General features: G+C 38.2%; 1 protein-coding gene across 1 annotated transcript in view; it reads left to right on the forward strand.

Moving 5' to 3' along the window:
- Window positions 1-26,475, forward strand: part of LOC104612776 (putative phosphoinositide phosphatase SAC9) — a 29,688-nt gene that overhangs the window by 202 nt on the left and 3,011 nt on the right. The window contains exons 2-12 of the mRNA XM_010280352.3: window positions 1,156-1,238; window positions 1,350-1,420; window positions 9,933-10,528; window positions 11,208-11,340; window positions 12,619-13,832; window positions 15,131-15,238; window positions 15,365-15,535; window positions 18,174-18,416; window positions 24,342-24,797; window positions 24,972-25,811; window positions 26,202-26,399. Of these exons, the coding sequence (XP_010278654.1) occupies window positions 1,408-1,420; window positions 9,933-10,528; window positions 11,208-11,340; window positions 12,619-13,832; window positions 15,131-15,238; window positions 15,365-15,535; window positions 18,174-18,416; window positions 24,342-24,797; window positions 24,972-25,811; window positions 26,202-26,399 (3,972 nt within the window). The 5' untranslated portion in view covers window positions 1,156-1,238; window positions 1,350-1,407. The remainder of the gene's footprint in view (window positions 1-1,155; window positions 1,239-1,349; window positions 1,421-9,932; window positions 10,529-11,207; window positions 11,341-12,618; window positions 13,833-15,130; window positions 15,239-15,364; window positions 15,536-18,173; window positions 18,417-24,341; window positions 24,798-24,971; window positions 25,812-26,201; window positions 26,400-26,475) is intronic.

A 26,475-nucleotide genomic window follows, 5' to 3' on the forward strand; every position in this document is an offset into this window, starting at 1 on the left:
TCGATTTTGATCCTGATTCTGATTGCCGTCGAACAATTAAATCACGCCAGTTCACTGCGTTTTTGTGAAATTAAGTTTTGCACACTTTATTCCGTTCTCTTTCGAACGACAAGTTGTTCAATGGTCATGTCGTCCAGTTTGGTTAACTGGAGTAACTAAACATCCGAAACACCGTATCTGTCCAATAATTCGACAGTTGCTTTGTGAAATTAGAGGCCTTCAGAGATATGTTGTCTTTACTCTTTACAAACTTTGCCGGTGTCCGGTGAGACTTTATGCTCCTATTGTTTGGTGGTTCACCCCCGTAGAATGGAATGGTGAAATACGATTGGTTCAGCTTGCCTCTATATAGTTGATTCGCCTAGGCATTCTTTTTCTCTTATCAGAATTGAGTAATTTTCCTTCTTTCTTTCTTTCCTTTTTTTAACTGAACAAGCCGAGTTTCTCTAGTTTTTTAAGTGGGTGTTGGAGACTTTGTTAGAGCAGTCACTTCTCCAAGGGATCGGACTTCTGCCTACCATTTGGTTTTGAGCCGTTGAGGTGTAGGAAGACAGCGATGTTTTAAGGTTGGATGTGAAGTCCTTTGTTTGGTCCTAGAGATTGAGTCACCTTTCCAGATAGGCTGGATTCTTGACCTTTGAAATTGGATGTCTTCTTAAACTAAATTCTAGATCTGCTATCTTTAGTTGCCAAGGCTTGCTAGAAATGGTATCTTGAGGGGCAGGTTCTTTTCAGGTTCATTATTATGACAGATATATTTTTTTTTGGTATTTTGCACCCACATTTTTCTTCGAGGGTCAAAAGTCTTTGTATCTTCCTTTTGCTCTTTTATTAACATATTTTATTTTCTCTTTGTTACTAATGTCTAATGAAGCATTGGTGATAGATTGAATGGTTTTTAATATTTATTTTTCAATGTTCTGCATACGTCAAAGTTATATTGTTCTTTTTTTCTCCATGATTTTGTGCATCAAATAAAATTTCAACCATTATTTTTGCTTGTCAGCCTTCCTGTTATATCTTGTTGTTTCTCAGACAATGGAAGAATTTTGAAAATGAAAAAAAGAAAAAAGATATGCAACTTGAGGAATCTTCTGAAAGGATTAATGATGATGGTATATATGAGTATGAAGTGAGATTTGATTTGCCTTTCAGGTAGAGAGCTTTGAGGCGTGCATGGTCGCTGCTTCTTGAATCATCTCTTCCAACCCAAGAGAAATTTTGGGTGAACTAGTCAAGTGAGCCTCACTTACACCTTTTATTTGTTTAACCATTTTATATTCTTGAAATTTCCATTATTTATTTAATTTATTTCATCAAATTTTTGGTATTTCTCTGTTCCTTTCTAGTTCGGAATTGCCAACATAAGCCTCCACAAAATTGTAGGAGTGATTGGCTGTGACACATATGGAAGCACAAGGTAATCCTTTCTAATTGCTTTTCATTGTGGAATTAGACTTGATTTTTAAGTGGTATAAAAAACTTGGTTTAGTTTTGACGAGTGGGTGAGTTTCTAAGGTGTGTGAAGAAAACATCCCCCTTCTCTCTCTCACAGATACACACACACAGACAAAACCCAATAACCCTAATGACTCCTTTTTATATGTGTGTTATATAAATTATAGATTATTGTAGGTTTTCAAGACTGCTATTCAGTCTTGACCACTAAGAGATTTCAGGTTCGATGAGAAGAGAAAGTGAAGAAGAAGTAGAAGAAAGAGTGGTGAAAGAGCAATAGAACACAGTTTTTGAGGAGAAGAACAGAATGCCAATATTCTGCCGCCACCACTTTAAGTTAATATATATAGGTTATGCTAGTTACATGAAAGGTATATCTGCCCTTGGTGTTTACATCATAACTGCTAACAAATAACAAACAATATAGAATTGAAACTAGAAATAACAGAATAGCAAAATAACCACAGCTGTGACTAGATACATTCTACCCTACGGACAGAGTGGGATCACAGCTGTGGGGCCCACATCAATGTTCTCTACACTCCCCCTCAAGTTGGGAGTATATGTTCATCATTCCCAACTTGGATAGATCCGCCTCTAGCTTCTTTCTTGATACGTTTTTAGTGAGGATGTTTGTTAGTTGCATACTGGATGTGATGTAAGGGAGGCATAATTCTTGAGATGAGACCCTCTCTCGTACAAAATGGCGGTCAACTTCAATGTGTTTGGTTCTGTCATGCTGTACTGGATTATGTGCTATATTAATGGCGGCTTGATTATCACAATACAGTATCAGGGGCTTCTCATACTCAATACCCAACTCCTCAAGTAGAGATCTTAGCCATAGTATTTCAGCCACTCCATTGGCCATGGACCTGTATTCTGCTTCAGCACTTGACCGGGAGACAACACTTTGTTTCTTACTTCTCCAGGAGACAAGGTTTCCTCCCACAAGGGCACAATATCCTGAGGTAGACCTTCTGTCATCAACACTCCCAGCCCAATCTGCATCAGTATAGACCTCCACCTTCATGTGATTGTTGTTCTTGAAAAGTATACCCCTACCTGGGCATCTCTTCAAGTAGGCTAAGATTCTTTCTGCCGCAAGAAGATGTGTGGTTCTAAGAGAATGCATGTACTAGCTGACAACACTAACATCATAAGTAATATCTGGCCGAGTGAGGCAGAGATATAGGAGCTTTCCTACCAGTTGCTGGAACATAACTTTGTCTTCAAGAAGCTCCCCACTCTCGGCACTAATCCTGTGATTCTGTTCAATTGGTGTTGCAGGCTTGACACCTAACTTTCTAGTTTCTGCCAACAGGTCTAGGACATATTTCCTCTGAGATATAAAGATCCCCTTATTGGATCTAGCAACCTCAATACCCAAAAAATACCGGAGTACACCAAGGTCCTTCACCTCAAATTCTTGGTGAAGAAGCTGTTTAAGAGACTCAATCTCATGGCTATCATTCCCTGTGACCACAATATCATCAACATATACTGCCAATAGTGTCAAAGAGGACTCCACCCTCTTGATGAATAGGGTATGATCTGACTGGGCCTGTACATATCCAAACTTCACAAGTGCTAGTCTGAATTTATCGAACCAAGCCCTAGGTGACTGTTTCAAACCATACAAAACCTTGTTGAGCCGGCCGACCTTCTTACCTATTTCTGCATCATTGAATTCAGGAGGCAAACACATGTAAACTTCTTCCTGTAGATCTCCATTCAGAAAGGCATTTTTCACGTCCATTTGGTATAAAGGCCAAGTGTGACTTGCTGCAAGGGGCAATAGAACTCGAATAGTAGTCATCTTGGCTATCGGTGCAAATGTCTCCAAGTAATCTATGCCATAAGTCTGTGTAAACCCTCTTGCAACTAATTGAGCTTTATACCTCTCAATAGATCCATCTGCATTATGCTTCACCGTAAATACCCATCTGCATCCAACTGGCTTCTTTCCTTTTGGCAAATCAACTACCTCCCAGGTGTTGTTTTTCAATAGGGCATCCATCTCAACTTGCATTGCATTTTTCCATTCAGGGACGGATAGGGCTTCTTGCACTGTTCTTGGAATAGGGACATTGGAAATGGAGTTAAGGTAGGACCTGTAGGTAGGAGATAGGCGATCATAGGATAAAAAATGGGAAATACAGTGGGCTGTGGATGTGGTACAATGTCGTTTCCCTTTACGGACTGCAATTGAAAGGTCAAGATCATCTGTAGGGGAAGTCTTTGTGGGCTCTGGGACTGAAGTATCTGGACCTGGAGCTGCAGATGAGATTGGAGCTGGTCTGGACTGCTGATGATCAAGATCAACCTGCTTGCACCGCCTGTGATAAACCCTCAACTCCTGATCCCTCTGACCACCCTCACCATTGCAGCTCTCATCACCCAATGGAATAGGTAAAGGAACTGCCCCACTCTCACTGCTCTCCCCCTGAAGACAAGAACTCAAACCCCCACTCTCACTACTCTCCCCCTGAGGGGCAACCCGAGGATAATAGGGTGTCCCCTCAAAGAAAGTGACATCCATGGAGACAAACTTCCTCCCGGAGACAGGATCATAACAGCAATAACCCTTTTGAGTTTGTGCATAACCAAGGAAGATGCATTTGGAGGCTTTGGGTTCGAACTTGGAGGGATGGGGTCCGAGAAGCTGAACAAAGCAAGTGCAACCGAATGTCTTAAGGGGAATAGAAAACAAGTCCTCACGTGGGTGTAGAAGCGAAAAAGGAGATCGCATATCAAGGACCCTGGAAGGAACCCGATTAATAAGGTATACCGCCGTGAGGATAGCATCCCCCTAGAAGCGAATAGGGACATTGGAAGTAAACATGAGGCTTCTAGCCACTTCCAAAATGTGCCTATTCTTCCTCTCGGCAACTCCATTCTGCTGAGGTGTATGAGGGCAAGAGCTCTGGTGGATAACCCCATGATGAAGAAGATAAGATGTCAATGATTTAGCAAAGTATTCCTTTGCGTTATCAGATTGGAGAACTTTGATCTCGGCATCAAACTGGGTTAGGACCATTTGGTGAAAATTTTGGGTCAGGGAAGGTACCTCATCTCGTGAACGCATGAGATAAACCCAAGAAAAACGGGTTTGGTCATCAACAAATAACAAAAAGTATCTGTACCCACCCATGGAAGGGATATGATAAGGCCCCCAAACGTTAGTATGCACAATATCAAAAGAATTATCACTCCTTTTATTACTCAATAAATAAGGCTTTCTACAATGCTTAGCAAACTCACAACTTTCATACTGTAGCTGAGACAACTCGATAGACTCAAATAAAGTAGGAAACAGACTCTGTAAAGATCGAAAAGACAAATGACCTAATCGGTTATGCCAAAGCATAACCGGACTCACACACTGAGAAACAAAAGACAACTTCTCTACTGACTCTCCCTGACGGAACCGCTCCCCGAGCAGATAGATCCCATTCGTCTCACAGCCAATCCCAATCATCTTCTGCGTCTCCAAGTCCTGAAAAATACATCGGTCAGGGAAGAAGGTTACTGAGCAGTTCATATGCTTGGTAATACTACTGACTGAAAGAAGGTTAGTATCAAGCTTAGGAACATGCAAAACAGATGATAGGGAGATAGTATCTGAAAGTTTGATGTCACCCTTCCCAGAAATAGGAACCAGGGAGCCATCAACAATAAATACCTTATCCCTACCAGAAGACAAATGGTAAGTAGTAAACAATGAAGGCAAGCTAGTCATGTGATCAGATGCACCTGAGTTTATTACCCAACAAGGTTCAGTAGTACCTGGAGCTGATGCATGATAGGCTGAAGCTCGAGTACCTGAATGGGCGAAGACAGATGTGATAGGGGCTGATGGAGGCTGCGGTGGCTGAGCTGAATTTCCAGCCTCCTTTTCTAGCTGTATTAGGGCAGCCCAAACTGCAGCTAAGGTCTCCAAAGATGTTCCTTTTGTGCCAGATGAGGATGCTGAATCAGTGTTCATGGCTACATGAGCAGTGCCCTTCTTGTTTCTTAACTTCGCAGGAACCAAGTGGGGTGCAGTTTACAACATGTCTCTTTTGTATGTTTGGGTTTCTTACAATGTTCACATACTACTTCCTTCTTGTCTTCCTTCCTCCTGTCCTTCTCTGAATCACCCCCTGATTTGGGTGTAGCCACTACAAAGGCTGATGTGGGTTGCATCATAACCTTCCTTCTGGTCTCTTCACTGTGTACAAATGAGTAAGCCTGAGAGAGAGTCACACTGTCTCTAGTCAAAATCTGCTGCCTCACAATATCATATTTTGAGTTCAGTGCCGCCAGAAACTCAAACACTCTATTTGTCTCGATGTGCTTTCTATGGGTCTGAGCATCTTTGGGACTCTCCCACTCAAGAGTCTCTAAGTGATCAATCTCATGCCACAGGGACTTCAAGGTAGAGAAGTAGACCGACACCGGTTTCTCTCCTTGTTTAAGGGTGTTCACTTCACATTTCAATTCATAAGCTCTGGCAACATTAAGGGGTTGGGAGTATGTTTCTTTCATAACATCCCATATCTCCTTAGCTGTCTTTGCCCACAAATAATTCCGGCTAATATGAGGCTGCATAGAATTACACAGTCATGTCATAACCAAGTAGTTTTCTTGCATTCACTTGGTATATGTCGGGTCTCCTTTGGAAGGTTCTTTCATATCTCCCAGGAGGTACCCTAATTTACCTCTTCCACCAATAGCCATCATGGCTGATTGGGCCCATTCCAAATAGTTTGATCCATCAAACTTTACGATCGTAATCTGACCACCCATCTCAGAAATACCACCATAACTGATGTTCCCAAGACTACCTTCTGCCTGAATTTTAGACTCCATTTCTGTCAAGTCTCAAAACAGCACTTGAATCACCAATCACAATCAAAACAGTATAGGCCTGATCTGTATTCTTAGTGTATGTTCACAAAACCGAAATAATTCTGATCTGAAACCAACTAGCCAACACAGCAGTAGCTGTCCGTAGATCTCTAACCCCCTTAGAACTCTGAGAACAGCTTTTAAAAAAAAACTGATATGCTAGGGAAAGTTAGGGTTTTAATCAGTCCTGAAAGGAAGCAATTCAGTCGCACAGTCCAAACTGTATAGATGAGCTTGCAATAGGGTTAATAAGAAACCCTAGAATCTGATCAGACCTACCAATCAACTTAAGAGTAGCTCTAGGTAGATCATAGGGTTCAGTCAAACACTAGGGCTTGCCGCAGATCACTTTCAAACCCTAGAGTAGAGAGAAACATAGTTCGGTCCAGGGTTTGCTGTAAAACCCTAGTGAATCGAAGAGAGAAAGAGCTAGAATGGTTCGGCCTTCCCCTCCAGATAGGTCCAACCTATCTTCTCTGAAAGAACTTCTCTTAAAAGTAAACAACTTACAAGGAAAAATAGTTCGCTGCCTTCTAGGGTTACCTGAACCCTAATCTTCTCTGATCCTTCCTGACCACCAACACTCTGCAACCCTAGCAAGTTTCCAACAGCTGCTAGCACCTCTGGCGATCTCCAAGAATCAGTCTGCGAACTCCTCCTTTTCAGTTTTCAGTCCTAGGAGATTCTCATGTGGTCGGCTGGTATTAGACTCACATGAAAAACCCTAACTTGGCTCTGATACCATGTAGGTTTTCAAGACTGCTATTCAGTCTTGACCACTAAGAGATTTCAGGTTCGATGAGAAGAGAAAGTGAAGAAGAAGTAGAAGAAAGAGTGGTGAAAGAGCAATAGAACACAGTTTTTGAGGAGAAGAAAAGAATGTCAATATTCTGCCGCCGCCACTTTAAGTTAATATATATAGGTTATGCTGGTTACATGAAAGGACATATCTGCCCTTGGTGTTTACATCATAACTGCTAACAAATAACAAACAATATAGAACTGAAACTAGAAATAACAGAATAGCAAAATAACCACAGCTGTGACTAGATACATTCTACCCTACGGACAGAGTGGGACCACAGCTGTGGTGCCCACATCAATGTTCTCTACAATTATAAATATTAATAGGGGGAATTTGAAAAGGTTGTTCATACAATAAATGCAGCACACATGCTCATTATTTCAGACGGTCCCTAAAGGGACCACCCTCTGCATGGGCCATAGCTCCAAATGTCACTAATTTAGCAACCCAAACTCTTATGGACATATGCCAAGTAAAAAATGGTCTGAAATGTGGCCAATTTTTGGATAGTACCACATCCTATAATCCAGATTACATCATTTGGGGGCCTTTTTTTGACCAAAGAGCTGTCATTATTGATAGTAAGTGCTTTGCACAGATGTTTCAGTTTATAATCAAATTCAAATGAAGGCTTATTATGTGATTAATTGGGAATTAGGACCTTAGTGCACTTGATACCTGTTGGGGGTGGAGTGAATCTCTTGATACCAGTCCATGAATCCACATTTTGGAGGGATAAAATACGAAAGATCTGTAAGTTCATATCATAAGGAGTGAGAACTGTGAAAAGCAAATGTGAACTTTGGGGTTGGAAAAAACAAAGATGTTGCACTAACCTTGCAAATTTATGTTTCCAAAGTTTCAACTATGGTTTCCAAGCCGTGAACCTAATTAGTTTTGGAGCTTACATGGAAAATAATGTAAAATAGGGTAAAAGAAAATAGAATTTAAGGCTCTTCAGTCCCTTGAGGAACAAAGTTTAAGATGACCAAAAATGGGGTCCCACCTTCTCCATTCCTCTCACTCCCATGCATGAAGCAATCTCATAAGTAATGAGTTTAGAGTATTGATAAGTATTGGCTGACACAAATCTCATACAAGGATTAGAGTATCGATATGTATCAGCCGATATGTATCTCATACAAGGTTTAGAGTATCAATACATATTAGACAATAAGATATCTTAACCTATCTTATTATCTCATACAAGGTTATTGATACATATAGGCCGATATGGTCCTATACATAGTGTTTTTTGGGGTTATCTGCACATTGCACTGGTGGAATGGCCCAGTTTTGGTGCCATATCACCCATATCCACAGGTATGACATAGTTTCAGTTTGGTATTGGTCTGTATTGGCCAATACAGATTGAGTATTGGTCTGTACGAATGAAAACCAATACATATTGCCCATTAATGCTCCCTTGAATCCTGCATTAATACTGCTATTAACATTAATGCTCTTAGTTCTTGATTTATAATACCTTAAATCCTTGATCCTATATTAAGTCATTAACTCCTCAAATCCTTCAACTACTTATTTAAATTTTAAATTCAAATTAACTCCCTTCTATTATTAAATTTAAACCAGCATTAAAAATTAAATGTTATAATATTGCCAAGATTTTAACCCAACTTTGCATTGTGCAAAAGGCAAGTATCTTACAATTGTGCACCACATCATCACAACTTGCTAAAACTCAAAGTTACATGGGTTTTAAATTTTATAACATTTAATCAACCTTTATTGATCTTTAAAATTAGTATTTTTTAAATACTAGTTATTATTGATATTAGCATGCATACATGATACACACATACAATGGATATGGCACTGAACAGAACAGAATGGCAAAGGATTCATGTAACTGATCCCATTTAGTTGGAGCAAGTCTTAGATGATATGTATCTTTTAATTCTACCACCATTTTACATCATTTCCGAAGTGCACTTCACACAAACTATTAAAATACGTGTTTCTTATGTCTTCATACCTTATTTGCAGTCATTTGAGCCTTAGGTTTAGTATAATCAATGTATTTTTGGGATTTATGCAAGTTTCCCTAGTGTATCCATGAGTATCTTAATTTTTCCACTATTCATGCATTTACAATGCACACCCTGATATGTTTCTTTACATTACCTGATACTCTTTATGATATCAATTCTTTGAATCTTGATCTCATAGATATTTTAGATATGGTAGTACCTTTGCTTCATTTTTTATTTTTTATTTTCAGTTACTTACATGTGACACAATGTGAAGTTTAAATATAACCATCTAGGTTTAAGGGGACTCCCTTTTGGTGATTGTTGAGATTGAAAAAGACTTGTTGTTTCAGAGATAAATATGTTGGTGCACTGAAATAGTATATTGTGAGATTCTATAGTAGACAAATTATGTACTGATAAAAAAATATAGTAGACAACTTGTGATGTATCAAGTTATGAAATTCCATGACAGATAATCACCTTCTCCTGGGGGGGGTGTCTTTAAAATACACCCTGGTGGCATGGGATAATCTCCTTTTATATTTAAACTACAAGGGGGTGTATCTGTTTTAGTAATTGTTTGCTTTAATAAAATTCTCCATTTTGTTAGGTAAAAAATCCAACTTGAAGTGTATGCTCCATGGTTTGCATATATATGCAAGTGATACTTGACCTTTATTGTTCTGTTATTGTTCTTTCTTCTTTGTTGCATTAATATGGCTGGTTCTTTTACAATATTAAATGCTTGTCCAGTTCATGCATGTTTTTGGTGTTTATTGCAGTTAGTTTGAGGGATACCTCTGTTGTTGTTGCTATACTTGATACTGGTGAAGTATATATAGTTGTCAGCTTGTCCACAAGGAGTGACACCCAGGTGATTTATATTGATCCCACAACTGGATTACTTTGTTACAATGGGAAGATAGGAGTTGATATTTTCAGTTCTGAAGATGAAGCTTTGAACTGCATTACAAATGGATCAAAGTGGCTTTGTAAGAGTAAAATTTATGCTAGAGCAATACTGGGTTATTCGTCCCTAGGGAGCTTTGGGTTACTTTTAGTTGCAACAAAATTGACTGCCAGCATACCAAATTTTCCTGGTGGAGGATGTGTATATACTGTGACTGAGAGCCAATGGATCAAGATTCCACTTCAAAATCCTCAACCCCAGGGTAAAGGGGAACTAAAGAACATCCAAGAATTGGCTGAGCTTGAGATTGATGGGAAGCACTATTTCTGTGAAACAAGGGATATAACTCGACCTTTTCCAAGCCGCATGCCATTGCAGAAGCCAGATGATGAATTTGTTTGGAACGGATGGTTTTCAATGCCTTTCAAAGAAATTGGGCTGGCACAACACTGTGTAGTTCTTTTGCAGGTTCTTCTTCATACTTGGTGCACTGATTTGATGATTAATTTTAAATGTTAAATCCACTTCTTTCTGAATTTATTAAGGCTTCTAACATTAGAAGCCTATTTAGAACATACTTTCGCTCTCACTCTCTAAAGACGCACACAAAAACATACTCTCACCGTCTCATCCTATTTTTAATTCCTTCTTAAGATTTTCCTGTCAATCTCTCCACTGTTATTTTAAAAGTCTATACGGATTTAGTGGGCTGCATGTTCTTTTGTTTTGCAACCTACCCTGGATGCTTTAAGATACTCTTACATTACTAGTAAGGGAGTTGATAGCACTTCTCTTGATTCTTATTAAGACTTAACTGTGTAGGTACTTGTTTTAGTCTCCTTGTTTTTATCCATTGCATTTTGTTTCAGTTTTCTGTGAACCTTTGCAACCAATATTGACATTGATCTAACTGCTGTAATTGATGCATATATCTGGATTGCTCTAAAATACCACCTCTGATTATGTTCAAACCTATGTTACCTGTATATGCCTCGCCATGGCAGGACATGGTATTAGATATAGAGTTCAAATAAAAAATTGAAGTATCCAACATGGTAAGGTGCCCTTGTACAGGTATCCAAGTATCATATCACAGGTTCAATCTAGTTTGCTCACAATGTTAACTTCTATTGACATCTATTTCTAGGGGTTCGCAGAATGTCGAGTATTTGGAAGCTCAGGTCAGCAAGAAGGAATGGTTGCTCTCATAGCTCGCCGCAGCAGACTGCATCCTGGTACTCGATACTTGGCTAGAGGGTTGAATTCATGTTTTGGCACAGGTGAAATTTCATCTTCACCATAAAAAAATCATTTTATCCTTCCAACACAATTAGAGGCTTTCATTTGGTTTTGCTACAGAGGAAGAAGATATAAAACATCATGGAAAGAGGCATCCTGTAACAAATAAGAGAAAAAAATCAAAGCATGTACAGTATAATTGCAAAACACTGAACATAATCCTTTTTTTAATGCCTTATAGCTGCCAAAAGTCTTCTGCCTATCCCAATCCAGGTTCTTCTAGGTAGTAGCTATTTGTCTATATTCACTTCAATACAAACCCTTGCTACACCAAGCCTTGAACAAGGAGGAGTTGAACTGTCAACTTTGAGGACCCCTCCCATTGCTGCTGTAATCAAGGACAAACTTCATTGGAAACAGCAGTGATAGGAAAGGAGTTCATAGGTGTATCTATATAGGTTTGAATGATATCATGTTCCAAAGTGAAATAGAGAACCATTTGTTGAAGATCTAATATACCCACCAAAGTCTCACCATTAGTAATTTTCAAGTCCTGGAGGTAACTTGTTATCAGATCAAGGCAATGCCTTCCATGGTGAACTTCCCAATCAGACAGTTTCCATGGCTGTAAAAGTCAACCCATTTCTTTGCATGCGAAAGGGTTGGTTGGCTCTGTGAGGTGTCTAACTGGTTGACATAAAGAAATCTCCATTTCTGCTGCAGAATAGTTTCTGAAGAATGATGCATGGGATCATGAATCAATATATTGTCTTAGCACCCCTCTCAGAGTATCAATCAGCTTTTAGCTCTGTGCTCTTTCCTGTTGAAGTTCCCACATTTTATGTGATTGGTTGATTCCTAATGGAATATGTTCATTGCCCAAACTCCTCTTTAACGATGTGAGAATCCCTGTTAACCTGCCATTACAACTGGATGCTGCATTGCTTCATTGCTTTTAGGGATTATAATACCTTAGTTTTGCTTTTTTTTTTTTTTCCCCTCTCCAGCGAGGTCTCTGTTAGTGCATCACTTCTGGTGAACACCCTAGATTAATATGCAAGTAAAAATAAAAAAAATGCATTTTATTTTTCAAATTCAGAGTACTTGTCACGTATTCATATTCTCTTTTTTTTTTCATTTCAATTACATTGTTTAGATAATGTAATTTCTATTTTGTACTCGTACATTTCTATACTCTAGATACTTGCATTTTCATTATTAATGCAAATATGTTTATGCTATTTAGCATGCCAACTATAAAAAAGGAGTTATTGGTACGATGTGATTCCTTTGAGCTCATTAAAAATGTGGATTGGCAGGAAATGAAGTAGAGTGTGAGCAAGTTGTGTGGGTTCCTAGGAAGACTGGTCAAAGTATTCCTTTCAATGTGTATATTTGGCGACGAGGCACCATACCAATATGGTGGGGTGCAGAGCTGAAGATCACTGCTGCAGAGGCAGAAATTTATGTTTCAGATAATCCTTATAAGGGAAGTTTGCAATACTACCAGCGATTAAGTAAGAGATATGGTGGTTGTAATTCAGATGCAACTCCTGGAGTTAATCAGAAGAAGAGTTCTTTGGTTCCTATTTTATGTGTCAACTTACTTAGAAATGGTGAAGGGAAGTCTGAATCCATCTTAGTACAGCATTTTGAAGAATCCTTAAATCATGTCAGATCAACTGGGAAACTTCCATATACTCGGATTCATTTAATAAATTATGATTGGCATGCAAGCGTAAAACTGAAAGGTGAACAGCAAACAATTGAAGGGCTCTGGAAACTCCTGAAACAACCTACGATAACTGTAGGCATTTGTGAAGGTGATTACCTGCATTCATGTCAGCAACTCAAAGACTGTCAAGGAGAACTTGTCTACAATGAAGATTTTGAGGGTGTTTTTTGCTTAAGATCACACCAAAATGGGGTGATACGTTTTAACTGTGCAGATTCTTTGGATAGAACAAATGCTGCTAGTTATTTTGGGTCACTTCAAGTTTTTGTAGAGCAATGTAGACGGCTAGGGCTATTACTTGACACTGATGTCATGTTTGGTTTTCCATCGGTATATAATTATGGTGGATATAATGCTCCATTGCCACCGGGCTGGGAAAAACGTTCTGATGCAGTGACAGGAAAAACATATTACATTGATCACAACACTAGGACCACAACCTGGGTGCATCCATGTCCGGATAAACCTTGGAAGAGATTTGACATGACTTTTGAAGAGTTCAAGAGATCAACAATATTATCACCAATTTCTCAGCTTGCTGACCTTTTTCTGCTTGCTGGTGATATTCATGCAACACTATATACTGGTTCTAAAGCTATGCATAGCCAAATTCTCAGTATCTTTACTGATGAACCTGGCAAGTTTAAACAGTTCTCTGCTGCACAGAATATGAAGATCACCCTGCAGAGAAGGTACAATAATGTGCTTGTGGATAGCTCCCGACAGAAGCAATTGGAAATGTTTCTTGGAATGAGACTCTTCAAACATCTCCCTTCGGTTTCACTTCATCCTTTGAGAGTATGCATTTTTTTTTTTCATTGGTATCTAGTGGAAATATGTATTGCAGGTGACTTTTAAGTAGCTTTGCAATATGTGTACGTTTTTTGTTTGATGCCTTTTATTTTATTTTTGATCAATAACAGTGATTTCATTAATTGATTGAGGAATGAAAATACATAGAAAGGGAGCTAAAATATCTTAACTCTCTCCACAACTGCCACTAAACACCCAAAATACAAAAAACAATTACAATTGAGGCCAAAAAACAGAACTCCTATTTACCCCTTGTCTAGCTAAGCCTTCTGCAAAAGAGTTTGCACTTCTCTTTATCCACGTGCATTTCTACTTTCATGTCTTTGGTCAATCATTTGTTTTTCCTCTTCTCATTGCTGTAGCTCCATAATCTTGAGTTGTCTTCTTTTAACCAGTTCACTACAGTCTCAAAGTCTCCTTCTATGATCAGCTTGTTTATGTGCAAATCCTTAGCTCTTTGAATCCCTTCCAAAGCTGCTAGTCTCAGCCTTCAATGAATTTCCTATTCCAATTGGCTCAGAAAACATGGCTTGTTTGATGCCTTTTATTGTGACAAATTGGACTAATCTAAAGTTGAGGTTATGTTTAGACCCGGTCACATTCAGGAGTACTCTTTTCTTTTTATTGGTAATAAAAATATTACATTAATACATGGAAAGGACACATGAAAAGGAAAGAAGTTTTTTTTTTTTTTTTTAATTCCAAATTTACAAAAGGAAAAGGAAAAACATATTGAAGTGAATTCCTAGACTGTAGTGTAAGAACTTGTTTTTCTTTCTCCCAGTATCTGCCTTTTCTTTTTTCAATTAAAAATTCTATTTGAAGCTAGATGTGTGGGTTTCATATTGCTATAAATTATTGTAAATCCCCCTTTTTTGATGAAATATACTTTACCTTTTCTTAGAAGAAAAGAGCACTTGTATGTGGCCTGAAACTCAATTTGCAAGGCATATTAACTTTGTGCTCTAGGTTCTTAAAAATCTCAGCTATTGGCTGTAATAGCTAATAACAGAACTTTCTTATGAAAGTAACTAATGTAATAAATTTTGGTAAATTTGAGGACAAGATTCTGACTTGAATTGTTCCTTTCTAGATTATATGAGTTTTAAAATATTGCCTGTTATGGCTTCATTCATTAATGAAATTTACAGCTTTTGTTATATTATTGGATGAACTTAAGAAATACTTTTATCTCGGCACCTCAGAGTTTTCTTTTAAAGTGCTTTTTCATTTTACAGACTGCAGATTGGTACTAATTAACAACTCAATGCTGATTGGGACAGGTTTTATCCCGATCATCTGCTTGCTTTCTGAAACCAGTGGTGAATATATGCCCAAGTTCCAATGGTGAAGCTGATCTTCTGAGTTTTAAGAGAAAAGACCTAATATGGGTATGCAACTCTGATCTGCATTTGAAAGGGCAAAATAATCCATCAAGTTACAGGAATTAAATTCTGTTATTGTTGTTAACTTATAATTTCTGCTTATTTAAATGTTTCTGTTGTTCATTTTCACAGATTTGTCCCCAGGCTGCAGATGTTGTTGAACTTTTCATTTACCTCAGTGAGCCTTGCCATGTTTGTCAGCTTCTTCTCACAATTTCACATGGTGCAGATGATACAACTTTTCCAGCAACTGTTGATGTCAGAACAGGACGCAACCTAGATGGGCTTAAACTTGTTCTCGAGGTCTGTATTATTACTTCCATATGTCTTGCTTTACTGAACTTTTTAATTGGAATGGATTTTCTTTTTTTTGGACAAGTAATTTAATTAGAAGAGACTTGCACATCTGCATTCTTGAACCTGGAATTTGTTTTATTGTTTGACAAAGAGCTTATCTACTCAATCCAGAGCATGAAGAGAACTAATGCAACATTTCTTTGGGTGTTGACCTACCTTGTTGTCACTAACCTGAATGGACCACCCCACTGCAGTGATATATGATGGGATTTGTCATGTTGGTGCATGATTTATGCAAGCATTGATATCTCCCAAAGTAGATCCCCACCCACCCAAAAAAGTCTATCAATTCAAGTTACACGATTCTATCAAATTGAATGTCCAATCCAACAAAAAGTGCAATTTCTCTGCACAAATCCATGGAATGCCTCAATTGAATCTTGAAGAACTTGGTTTTTGGTGGGAGTTGCCAACTTGGTAAAGGTTCTGGTCCATTATACTAGATGGGCAAATGGAAAAGGTAAAGGTCTTTGATCATAGATAATGTCATCATCTAAGCCTTGTCCCAACTATATGGGGTTGGCTTCTGCATAGATAATGTATTGGCTAAAGGTGAGTGGCTATAAGATTTAATGTTCTTTCACATATGCTTAGTGATGCAGATATTGAAGCAAGGAAAGGATCCATGGAGAAACAAATTATTTTTTTCCATTCTTACACCAATTTCTAGTTGAATATGTCATAAGAATGGAATTATATTTTTTAGAACTTCATTGCTATTGCAAAATTACTATTTGTGGTAGCGTTCAGACTTACTATTAATAGCAATTTTCATAGTTACTTTTTTTAGGCCCCGTTTGGCACGTCTTTTTGCGCGGGCTGTCAGCTTTTTAGAAGCCCGACAGCCCACATTTTGGTCTTTTCCTGTTTGGTTGGGAAAAGATCTAGCCGTCAAAAGCCACAGCCCTGAGAAGACACGGGAAGCCCATTTCAGGCTATTTTCAGGAAGCTCCAAATGGAGCTTTTGCCTTTTTTTCAACTCGTCTTCGCGTGGAAAGACACGCCTTAACCAAACGGTCTTCAAGCTGCTAAGATCTTGATGCAAAAGCTCACATTGTCTTTTGACTATCAGAGCTTCCAGAAGATCTTTCAAAAAAAGACTTGCCAAAAGGCCCCTAGTAAAGTTGCGGTTTACTATTTTTAGTAATTTCTGATGTCTTTAAATTGAGCTAGTTTTAGTAGGATTAGGAAAGTGTTATTAGAGTTGTTTAGGAGTTAGAGTCCTTATTTGTCTTTATACTTGTGGATTGTCTTAGTTTTAAAGAAACTATAAGTTGGCTTGTGTCAGTTTCCTGGTCCAAGTTGGAGTCTGTAAAGGGACATCTGAGTTCTTAAGTTGGGTCTATAAATAGTCATTGTAATTGGAGTGGAAGAAGAATTAGTTTGAAGAGATAAAGTTTGGTTTAGTGAATTCTTGTTGTTGCCAGGATTTTTTTAATTTTTTTTCTCTCACCTATTTCTTCTTATGAGTGATCTTTCTCTTTGTTGTTTATCCTAACAGCAAAAGTTACAGCAAGCTGTCTACTTGTTTCTCTACCCTTATTCTTCATCCTAGATCACCCAAATCTCTTCCTTCACCCCATAAAGCCCATCATCTATTCTTTAAATTAGTAAGAACCCTACCTGATCCTTCATCACTTAGGATGCAAAGATGGTTATTTTAGCAGAAAAAAGCATAAAAATAGGCACTTGTTGTATATAGAAAACTCTCTTTCTAACCTTTTTCTTACTATTTACTTCTATAGTTGTCTTAATGAATCTTCTTAACAGCCTAAACACTTTCTCTTTTGACCCCCAGTCAAGTGATCAATGGACATGGAAATGGAAGGCTGATAGAAAGTTTCCGGTTAAATCTTTTTTTGAGGGTCTGTTAGAAGGGAGTCTGAGTTTCCTTTTAAACAAGTCTCTCATCTCCCTCCAAAATCAACTTCTTAGTCTGGGCTTCAGCATTGGGGAAATGCCTAACAAGAAGTAACCTGGCTAAAAGGGGAATCATTTTAGAGGATCTGAGCTGTGGAATTTGTGGGCTTGCTAAGGAGTCCATTGACCACCTATGCATTCATTGGATGGTTGCTTGGAGGATATGGTCCCATTTCTTACATGCTGTGGGCGTTTGCTGGGTTATGCCGGGCTCAGTAAAGGAACTTTTACATAACTGGTGCCTTCCGGGCTTATCTTAAAAAGGCAAATACATTTGGAGGACTATTCCAGCAGCAGTGATCAGTAGAGCATTTAGAAATGAAAACAAGAGTTCTGATATGTTGATCCATTGTATTGTTGCTAGGATAGCTTCTTGGTTATCATCTATGCCTGAGAACATGTTTCTGATGCTAAACTCAGTTAATTTGTGGGATCTTTGATCGGTATATCTAGTTCAGAGGACTGTTTCTGGTTCCTCTCTGATTTGTATGTTATTTTTCCAGAAATAAAATTACCTTACTTTTTTTTTTGTTTTAGTTGTGCTACCTTTGTCATTGGAATTCTACTTTTTTATATTGGCCCTTGATATACCCAATGAGGCTACAAATTTATCAGTTCTTATGTTTTTATTAATTGTTAATATTTAATTCCTTTCCATATGCAGGGAGCTTCTATACCACAATGTTCAAATGGGACAAACCTTATAATACCTTTAGCAGGTGCAGTTAGTTCAGAGGATATGGCTGTGACTGGAGCAGGTGCACGACTTAATGCTCAAGATTCATCTAGTCTTCTATCATTGTACGATTTTGAGGAACTAGAGGGAGAAATAGACTTCCTTACTCGAATTATTGCTCTTACATTCTATCCTGCTGTTCCTGGCAAAACCCCTATAACTCTTGGTGAGGTACAAACCTTCTTTTTGAAATGCTAATTGTGTTTATTATCTTTTCCAATTGTTAAATATCTCCTGACTTTAACTGTATTAGTTTCTTATGATATGTTCTTCTATTTTCCTTCTCCAAAATAAAGAAAATCTTCTATTTTAGATGAGAAAGCATTTTTAGGTTGATCCCTCTTCTTTGCTTTTGGGTGTGATAGCTTTGTTCTCTTTCTTTCTGTGTGTTTATGTGTGTGCATGCATGAGCGTGTACATGTTTATTTCTGCCTCCCTTCCATCAGTAATTTGTTGTTTATTAGAGGAAAAATAAAAAGCATGGCCTTGTGAGAGTAAAAGGCCATTACCTAATGTTGGTCTACGCTATCTGGGGTTTTGGGATGGTATGAAATGACCACTCTCAGACTTCTCAGACTTGAACCCATCTTTTGAAGCTTGCCAGCCTGAGGTTTTACCATTACACAAAATAAGAATGGAGAAAGAACTTTCAACAATAAGCCTAGAAACACCTAGGTGCAAGGCTAAAGGTCAGAAGTGAAGCCACAATGCGATAGTTATCCTACAATTGTTTGACTCATTCAAATAAAATTCTACAGTCCAGTTCAACTGTTTGACTCATTCAGATAAAAATGTGAAAAAATAAAAAAATTTAAAACATTAAAAATAATGTAGATTCTAGATTATTTTTAAAGCTATTTTACATCATAATAAGTTTAAAACAATAAATATTAGAGGGTATAACACCAGACATGTTTACATCATCCCAGTGAGAGGTGTGAGCTGCAGCCCCTCCTTGAAACTTACAAGTAAACTAGGAAAGAAAAACAAGAATCACAACTGAGCCCAAAATAATTCTTCCCTATTTACCCCTTGCTTAGCTAACACATCTGACAAGGTATTTGCTGATCTCCCCACCCACTGTACAATGACCAACATATTCCTTGTCAACCAACTAAATTTCTTCATTTCATTCTTGTATTGCCACATAGCCTCTTCAGAATTTTTCAACCAACCCACCACCACTTTGGAATCCCCCTCGATTATTAGTTGTTGTACCCCCAGCTGGTTTGCAAATTGGACCCCTTGTATAGCAGCTAAAAGTTCTGCCCTGATGGAATTCCCAATTCCCAAAGGACTTGAGTAGAGCAACAAAATCTCTCCCTTCTCATTTCTCAAAGCACCCCCCATTCCGGATAATCCTGGATTACCCATGCTGCTTCCATCAAAGTTCAACTTAATTGAGCCTTTGGGTGGAGGAGACCAGCTTGTAATTGATTTGGCCTTTAAAGATGAGCACCTTGCTACTGCTAACCAATTTCTCCAAATGTCATTAAAGGAGAATTGACGAAAGATTTCGAAGGTCTTCAGCCAATGTATTGCCCTGTTTAACACACAGTCTTTCAAATCTTGGCTGTTCCTTTCCTTATCTTGAAAAATTCTGAGATTCCTTTCTTCCCAAAGAGTCCAAGTCAAGGCAGCACGAGCACATCTCCACATAATTCTCCCTATTTTTGTAGGCCAATAAAAGGTAGAATGGTTGAAGAGCATGTGAACTTCTGCTGGTAGACTCCAACTACCCCCAAACAACGAAAGTAGCTAAGCCCAAAGGTCTGCAGAAAAGGGACAAGATACTAATAGATGGTAACAATCCTCACCGTGAGCTCTACAGAGGATACACCAATTAGGAGAAATACAGAGAAAATGTCTTCTCTTTTGTAGGTTGTCTAAATTGTTTAATTTCCCATGGAAAACTTCCCAACAAAAAGCCATAATTTTTGGGGGGACTGGCCTACACCAAATTTCTTTCGACGGAAAGGGTTGGTGAGTAGAAAGTTGAGAGATGGACTTGAAAAAAGAAGCACAAGTGAAGGTTCCATTGGGTCTAGGAGTCCAAACCCTCTTATCTGGCTTGGAGGGATCCAAACAAACCTGATTAAGACACCCAAGCAAAAAAGAAAGAGACTCAATTTCAGCATCCCTAAGTCCTCTACGAAAACCAAAATCCCAAGTAGGATCTAAGGGTGTTCCCAAGGGTGAAACAAATTTTGAGACCACCTCTTTTTTGTACAAAGAAATAGAAAAAAGCGAGGGGAAAAAATCCTTTAACGGTGAGTCTCTTACCCAAATATCCTCCCAAAAAAGGATAGAGTTGCCAGAACAAACTTCATACCTGATAAAATTGAGGAATTGAAGGGTGTTGTGAATAGCCTTCCAAGGTGCTGCTAGGTTAGTTTGCCTCGATACACCAGCATCCCATCCATTCTCTGACCTCCCATGAATGCTTCCCATCACCTCATGCCACAATCTCTCTCTTTCCAAAGGCCATCTCCACAACTATTTCCCTAACAGAGCTTGATTCTTTCTAATTACCCTCCCAATTCCCAAACCCCCCTCTTCTTTACTTCTGCACACAATTTCCCAATTAACCAAATGATCCTTTTTCTCTTGTCCCGGCTCCCATAAGAAGTCTCTCATCAACTTCTCCAGCTTCCTAGCTTCCCTAACTGGTATCCTAAAGACAGACAAATAATAGGTAGGTAAGTTAGCCAAGGTAGCTCTTATTAGGGTAATTCTTCCTCCTACCAAGATCAAGTAAACATTGCTTGACCAAGATCAAGTAAACATTTCTAAGAACTGTGCAATCAAAAAACCTTTTTGGCTTCTGGTTCCTGGTTCTGTCTGTATGATCAGATGGTCCAGTTCAGGTTTGACAATATACCTCTAGATCCATGGTTGTTATTTTGTTTGCTGTGGAAAGGGGTTGAGGGTATGAGATGGAAGAAGCGATGTATCTTATTATCACCCTTTGATACATGAAGGTTTGAAGAGTTATGTTAGAGTTTTGATGAACTTTGCACATTGACATCCACCAGAGTTGGGTGGTAAGGCACATATTGGCTTTTCTGATGTCCATGGCTGATGGTGAATGGGGTCGAGTAGTGCTCAATGAAAAGAGGACTAACAATGCATTCTTTCTCAGACGTCAGCTTTGGAGTTAAACTTCCCTAAGACATGTAAAAAATGTTCAACCTCCCTAAGAAGTAAGAACCAATCTAGAGACACAAGAACAAGAACTGGAAAATCTATATAACCTCATTAAACTGTTAGGGAAACATCCAAGGACCTCTCAGGAGGCAGTCATAATCTGATTGTGGTATAGAACCCTGAGATCATACCCCTAAGGTAAACAAGAATGGCCATAGCCTATGCTCTTTTAGAATCTTCCTTGCTTATGAGACTGCAACACGACCAATTATGTTTCCTTCCCTATCTGAAACAAAATACTGTATTCCTGAGAGCCCTTAATTCCTCCTGTGCTGAAGCCAAGAGGTTATCATGAACAAGAGGTCTTCATGGATGAATGGAAGAGGGAAGTTGTTATTGACAGTTCTGTTTCTCTTGTAGGTTATTCCCCCAATGTCCCACTCATTGTGGTATCCAGTGAAGAAGTAACTTCATAACATCATGAAGAGGATCACACACTGCCTCGAGCACACCTAAACAGCAGTTCCAAAAAAGAAGAGATAGATTGTTGATCAACTTCTCATTACCTAAAACTCATCTGCTAGAAGATTAAAAACTAACACTCAAGTAACACAACATAGAAGTAAGCAAGACAATTAAAACCAAATAGAATTACTATAACCAAAATTAATAATTTTTACCACAGACCTATTATCTATATTTCTACCATAAACCTCTTGCATCATATCCAAAACCACATGATGTTCTACTCAAGGCATATATATGTCCCAGAGGATGTTTCCCTGTAACAAAGGGAATATATAAAGAAGATTATAATAGCAAACTATGAAATTGAGCCTTCATAGAGGAACACAACTTAGAAGTAACCAAGACAATTTAAAACCCAAGTAGAATTACTATGACCAAAATTAATAATTTTTACCACAGACCTATGATCTATATTTCTATCAAAAACCTCTTGCACCATATCCAAACCACATGATTTTCTATTCAAAGCATATATATATGTCCCAGAGAATGTTTCCCTTTAACAAAGGGAATATGCAAAGAAGCTTGTAATAGTGAACTATAAAATTGAGCCTTCATAGATTGAAACCGTAGTTTTGTTTTTTGCATTGTCAAGACATTGAGTACAAAGATTCGAGGATATACCTACTGCAGGTTTTGGCCCTGGGTAGAATGGAATAGCTACATGGGATTTATGTAGTGGGTCCATGAGGTTCGGCTTTGAAAGTTGAACAAGATCTGGATGATGATGGATGTGACAAATATATGAATGGGATATTGCATGCCAAAGGGAACCCCTACATTCTGAAGTATTTTTGTTAACCTTATTATAATTTTTATTTGGCTGAAATAAACTTTTTTCTGTATAATCAACTTGTTCTGCTCCAAGTTCTTTCTTATCTTTTTCAGATCCCTCAACTCTGTTTATTCATGGCAAAAGTGTACTTCAATGTTCTGTTATTATTGATAAAGATGTATTTTCTGTTACTATTTATTGTTAGTATTGGATTGAATTTGACCCAGATTTTACAGAGTTTCTTCTCAATGTAAATCCTGCTACCATTCTGTTCAGTGTCATTTCCATTGTTAAATAATGAGTGCTTGAGTCATTTCTTACTACTTGAACTCACTTCCTTTTTAGTCTGCCCCTAGCCCTTCTAGCCTCTTCAACTTGCAACAAATCACTTCTTCTTACAGGTACTGTAGATGGTCATTTTTGCATGTGACCGAACTATCTACAGGTACTGTAGATGGTCTTTTAAATTGCTGACTGCATGTTATTGGGATAATTATGCTTTTACTGGTGATGATAATATTGGCCTTTGAATTGTCTTTTCACATAGTAACATTCTTTCTTCATTTAAATTTGTCCTCAATTTTTATTTAGTTTTTGTTTTCTTCTAAGGATGTTATTTATTTATTTATTTTTTGCTTTTGAGTAGAGATTAGGACTGTTAAGAATGAAAGAATAGCCATGGCTCATAAAATGTTCTGATGTAATATGCTATGGTTTGTAAGATAATGCAACCATACATTATGTCTAGAGAGGATAGTGATTTAAGTTTTCATCTCAGTCCTTCTACAACAACCTTGTGTCTAGGACAGTGATTTCCTTTGGGCTTTGATCTGGAATTCCCATGCTCCCCTCGAAAATTGCCTTCCTGGTTTGGTCTTGGTAAATGCCTAACATCAGATCATCTGCTCAGAAGGGGGATGCATCTTCCTAGTATCTTGTGCCCTTTTTGTAATGAGGTCCCTGAATCCTCCAGTCACCTTTTTATCCACTGTAATTTTTCTCATCAGCTGTGGGAAATGGCTTGGTCTTGCTTTGATGTTCGTTCCTGCCTGCCTGAATCAGTCCTTCAGCTTCTACAAAGGTAGACTATCAAGGGTTTTCATGCTAGGGGCAAGCTGCTTTGGAGGATTTTCCAAGTGCCATCTTGTGGGCTATTTGGAAGGAAAGAAACTGCCAAATTTTTTACAACTGTTTTGATTTAGCTTCAGTTAGTAACACAATTATTGGCTTTTGTGTTCTTGGTTAAGTGTACAAAGGGCTTTCAATGGTGTCCATCTTTTATCTTTTTTGCAAGCTGGACCTTTTTTTCATTGACTTCTCAGTTTTTTTTATTTTTTATTTTTTTTTTGTATATTCCCAATGTACAAGCTTTCATTGTACATGAGCTGATGTATTTGGTTTTTACTTCTAATACAATTCAATACTTCTTCTTCTTCTTCAAAAAAAAAAACTCGTCAGGAATTGTTGTTTTAAGTCCATGAAAGGGTTGACTTTTACTCTTTATACATTTCTTTATTTTTTTGCTCAACTGCTACTGTTGATTTGCAATTGACTTGATAAAATCTCTCCTGGTATTCTCTAATGTTATTTTTCTTCCTCTAGTTGTAATTGTTTTATGATAATTTATTTAGTTAATCTTGTTACAGATAGAGGTACTTGGAGTTTCTCTTCCTTGGAAGGGTATACTTTCAACGGAAGGGCATGGTGAAAAATTCTGCAAGCTCCTTGACAAGTTTCAGGAGACCAATAACAAATCCCAGGAGACCAATCCTTTTCTTTGTGGTTCTGATACCAACCCATTTGTTGGTGCATCATTAGCCAATGGAAATGTTCCATCAACACAACCAAATGCCACCTCTGGCATCTGGGTGGACCTCTTGACTGGTGATGCCATGCTTCCCGATTCCATTGCTCAACCACAGACAAAAAATGTTAGTTCTGTGGGGGGTGAGTTGCTTGATTTCTTAGATGATGCTGTTACTAAATACCATGGTCCAGAAGCAGATTCTAAATTCTCTTCACCAAAAGATGAAGGAGGTCCAGATGACAGTGCCACCCAACATTACATAAATTGCTTGAAAGCCCTGACTGGTCTGAATATGGTATTGTAGCTATCATTGTTTCTTCAGATTCATTTTTTAATAACTCGAGCAGTTAGTAGTTTATTTGAGTGAAGTTTTATTTTCCACATTTTCATGTATAAACTTTCACTTCAAACATAAAATATGATGCAATTTCAGCTAACTATTACTACCTTCTTAAATTATGCTCTTCAGGAAAGGAAGCTAGACTTCATGGAAGCCATGCAACTTGAAATTGAACGCTTGCGTTCAAATATTTCTGCTGCTGACAGGGATAGAGTTTTATTATCAGTTGGCATTGATCCTGCTACCATAAATCCAAATGGATTACTTGATGATTCTTACATGTCCCGATTATGCAGAGTTGCAAACAACCTTGCACTGCTGGGGCAGGCTGCACTAGAGGACAAAGTTACTGCTGCAATTGGTCTTGAGACTCTTGATGATAATCCTATAGATTTCTGGAATATTACTAGAATTGGAGAAACTTGTTCTGGTGCAATTTGTGAGGTTCGCGCTGTAACCCATCCTGCTGCATATGCGCCTTCTATGGTTTCCCATGGAGGAGTATTGCCATCCACTTTGTTATGTTCTCAATGTGAAAGAAAGGTGTGTAAAGTGTGCTGTGCTGGAAGAGGAGCTCTCCTGCTTTCAAGCTACAACTCAAGGGAAGTATCAGGCTTTAATGGCTTGTCAAATAGGAGTGGGTCTAGCCATGGTAGCCAAACAGATGGTGTCTCCACAAACCGTTCTACCATACTGGATGGAGTTATCTGTAAATCATGCTGCAGTGACATTGTGCTTGATGCATTGATCTTGGATTATGTCAGGGTCTTGGTTAGCTCATGGAGAAGTGCTCGTGCAGATAGTGCAGCATATAAAGCTATGAATGAGGTGATGGGGCTTACCTCAATGGATCATCTTATTGAAAGAAACAGAATGTCTGATGGTCAACAAGCTGTTGATATCATAAAGAAACTACTTAACGGAGAGGAATCACTTGCTGAATTTCCATCTGCCAGCCTTTTGCATTCGGTAAAGTCCGGATGATGCCTTTACTTTTCACTATTTATTTTTGATTATAAGCCTGAACTGTTTCATTTTCACTGCATAATCAGAAACATATGTTCATAACATAGATTTTTTTTGTTATTATCCATGGCTTTTTGGCTACTAAGCTTACTTACTATTGCCATATAGATATTTTATTAACCAAGAGAATTAACATGAACTATTCGGTGAAATCTATAGCATATTTAGGGTTGAAGACTTGGATCAAGGCTAAGGATCAAGAAGCCAATATTCAACTAAAATAATCAGTACTTGTCATATAGTGATGAACATCAGAAGTTGGTTGTAATGCACAGTTTTTGTGGTTTTTACTGTATTTGTATTGATATCTTACTAGATTGCATGTTATCATAGATTGAAACGGCAGTAGGCTCAGTGCCATCCTTGTCATTGCTAGCTCCACTTGATTCTGGACCACAGCATGCATATTGGAGAGCTCCTGCCAATACTTCGTCTGTTGAATTTGCCATTGTTCTTGGCAGTCTTTCTGATGTCTCTGGGGTGATCTTACTTGTTAGTCAATGTGGCTATTCAACAACAGACTCGCCTACTGTGAGTACTGAACTACATTTCCACTTTGCGCCATCATTTGTTTGATCAAAATGAATATTGGGAATGCTTTTTTTTC

Source organism: Nelumbo nucifera, chromosome 1, assembly GCF_055504915.1.
Source record: "Nelumbo nucifera cultivar China Antique chromosome 1, China Antique-T2T, whole genome shotgun sequence".
Lineage (NCBI taxonomy): Eukaryota > Viridiplantae > Streptophyta > Magnoliopsida > Proteales > Nelumbonaceae > Nelumbo > Nelumbo nucifera.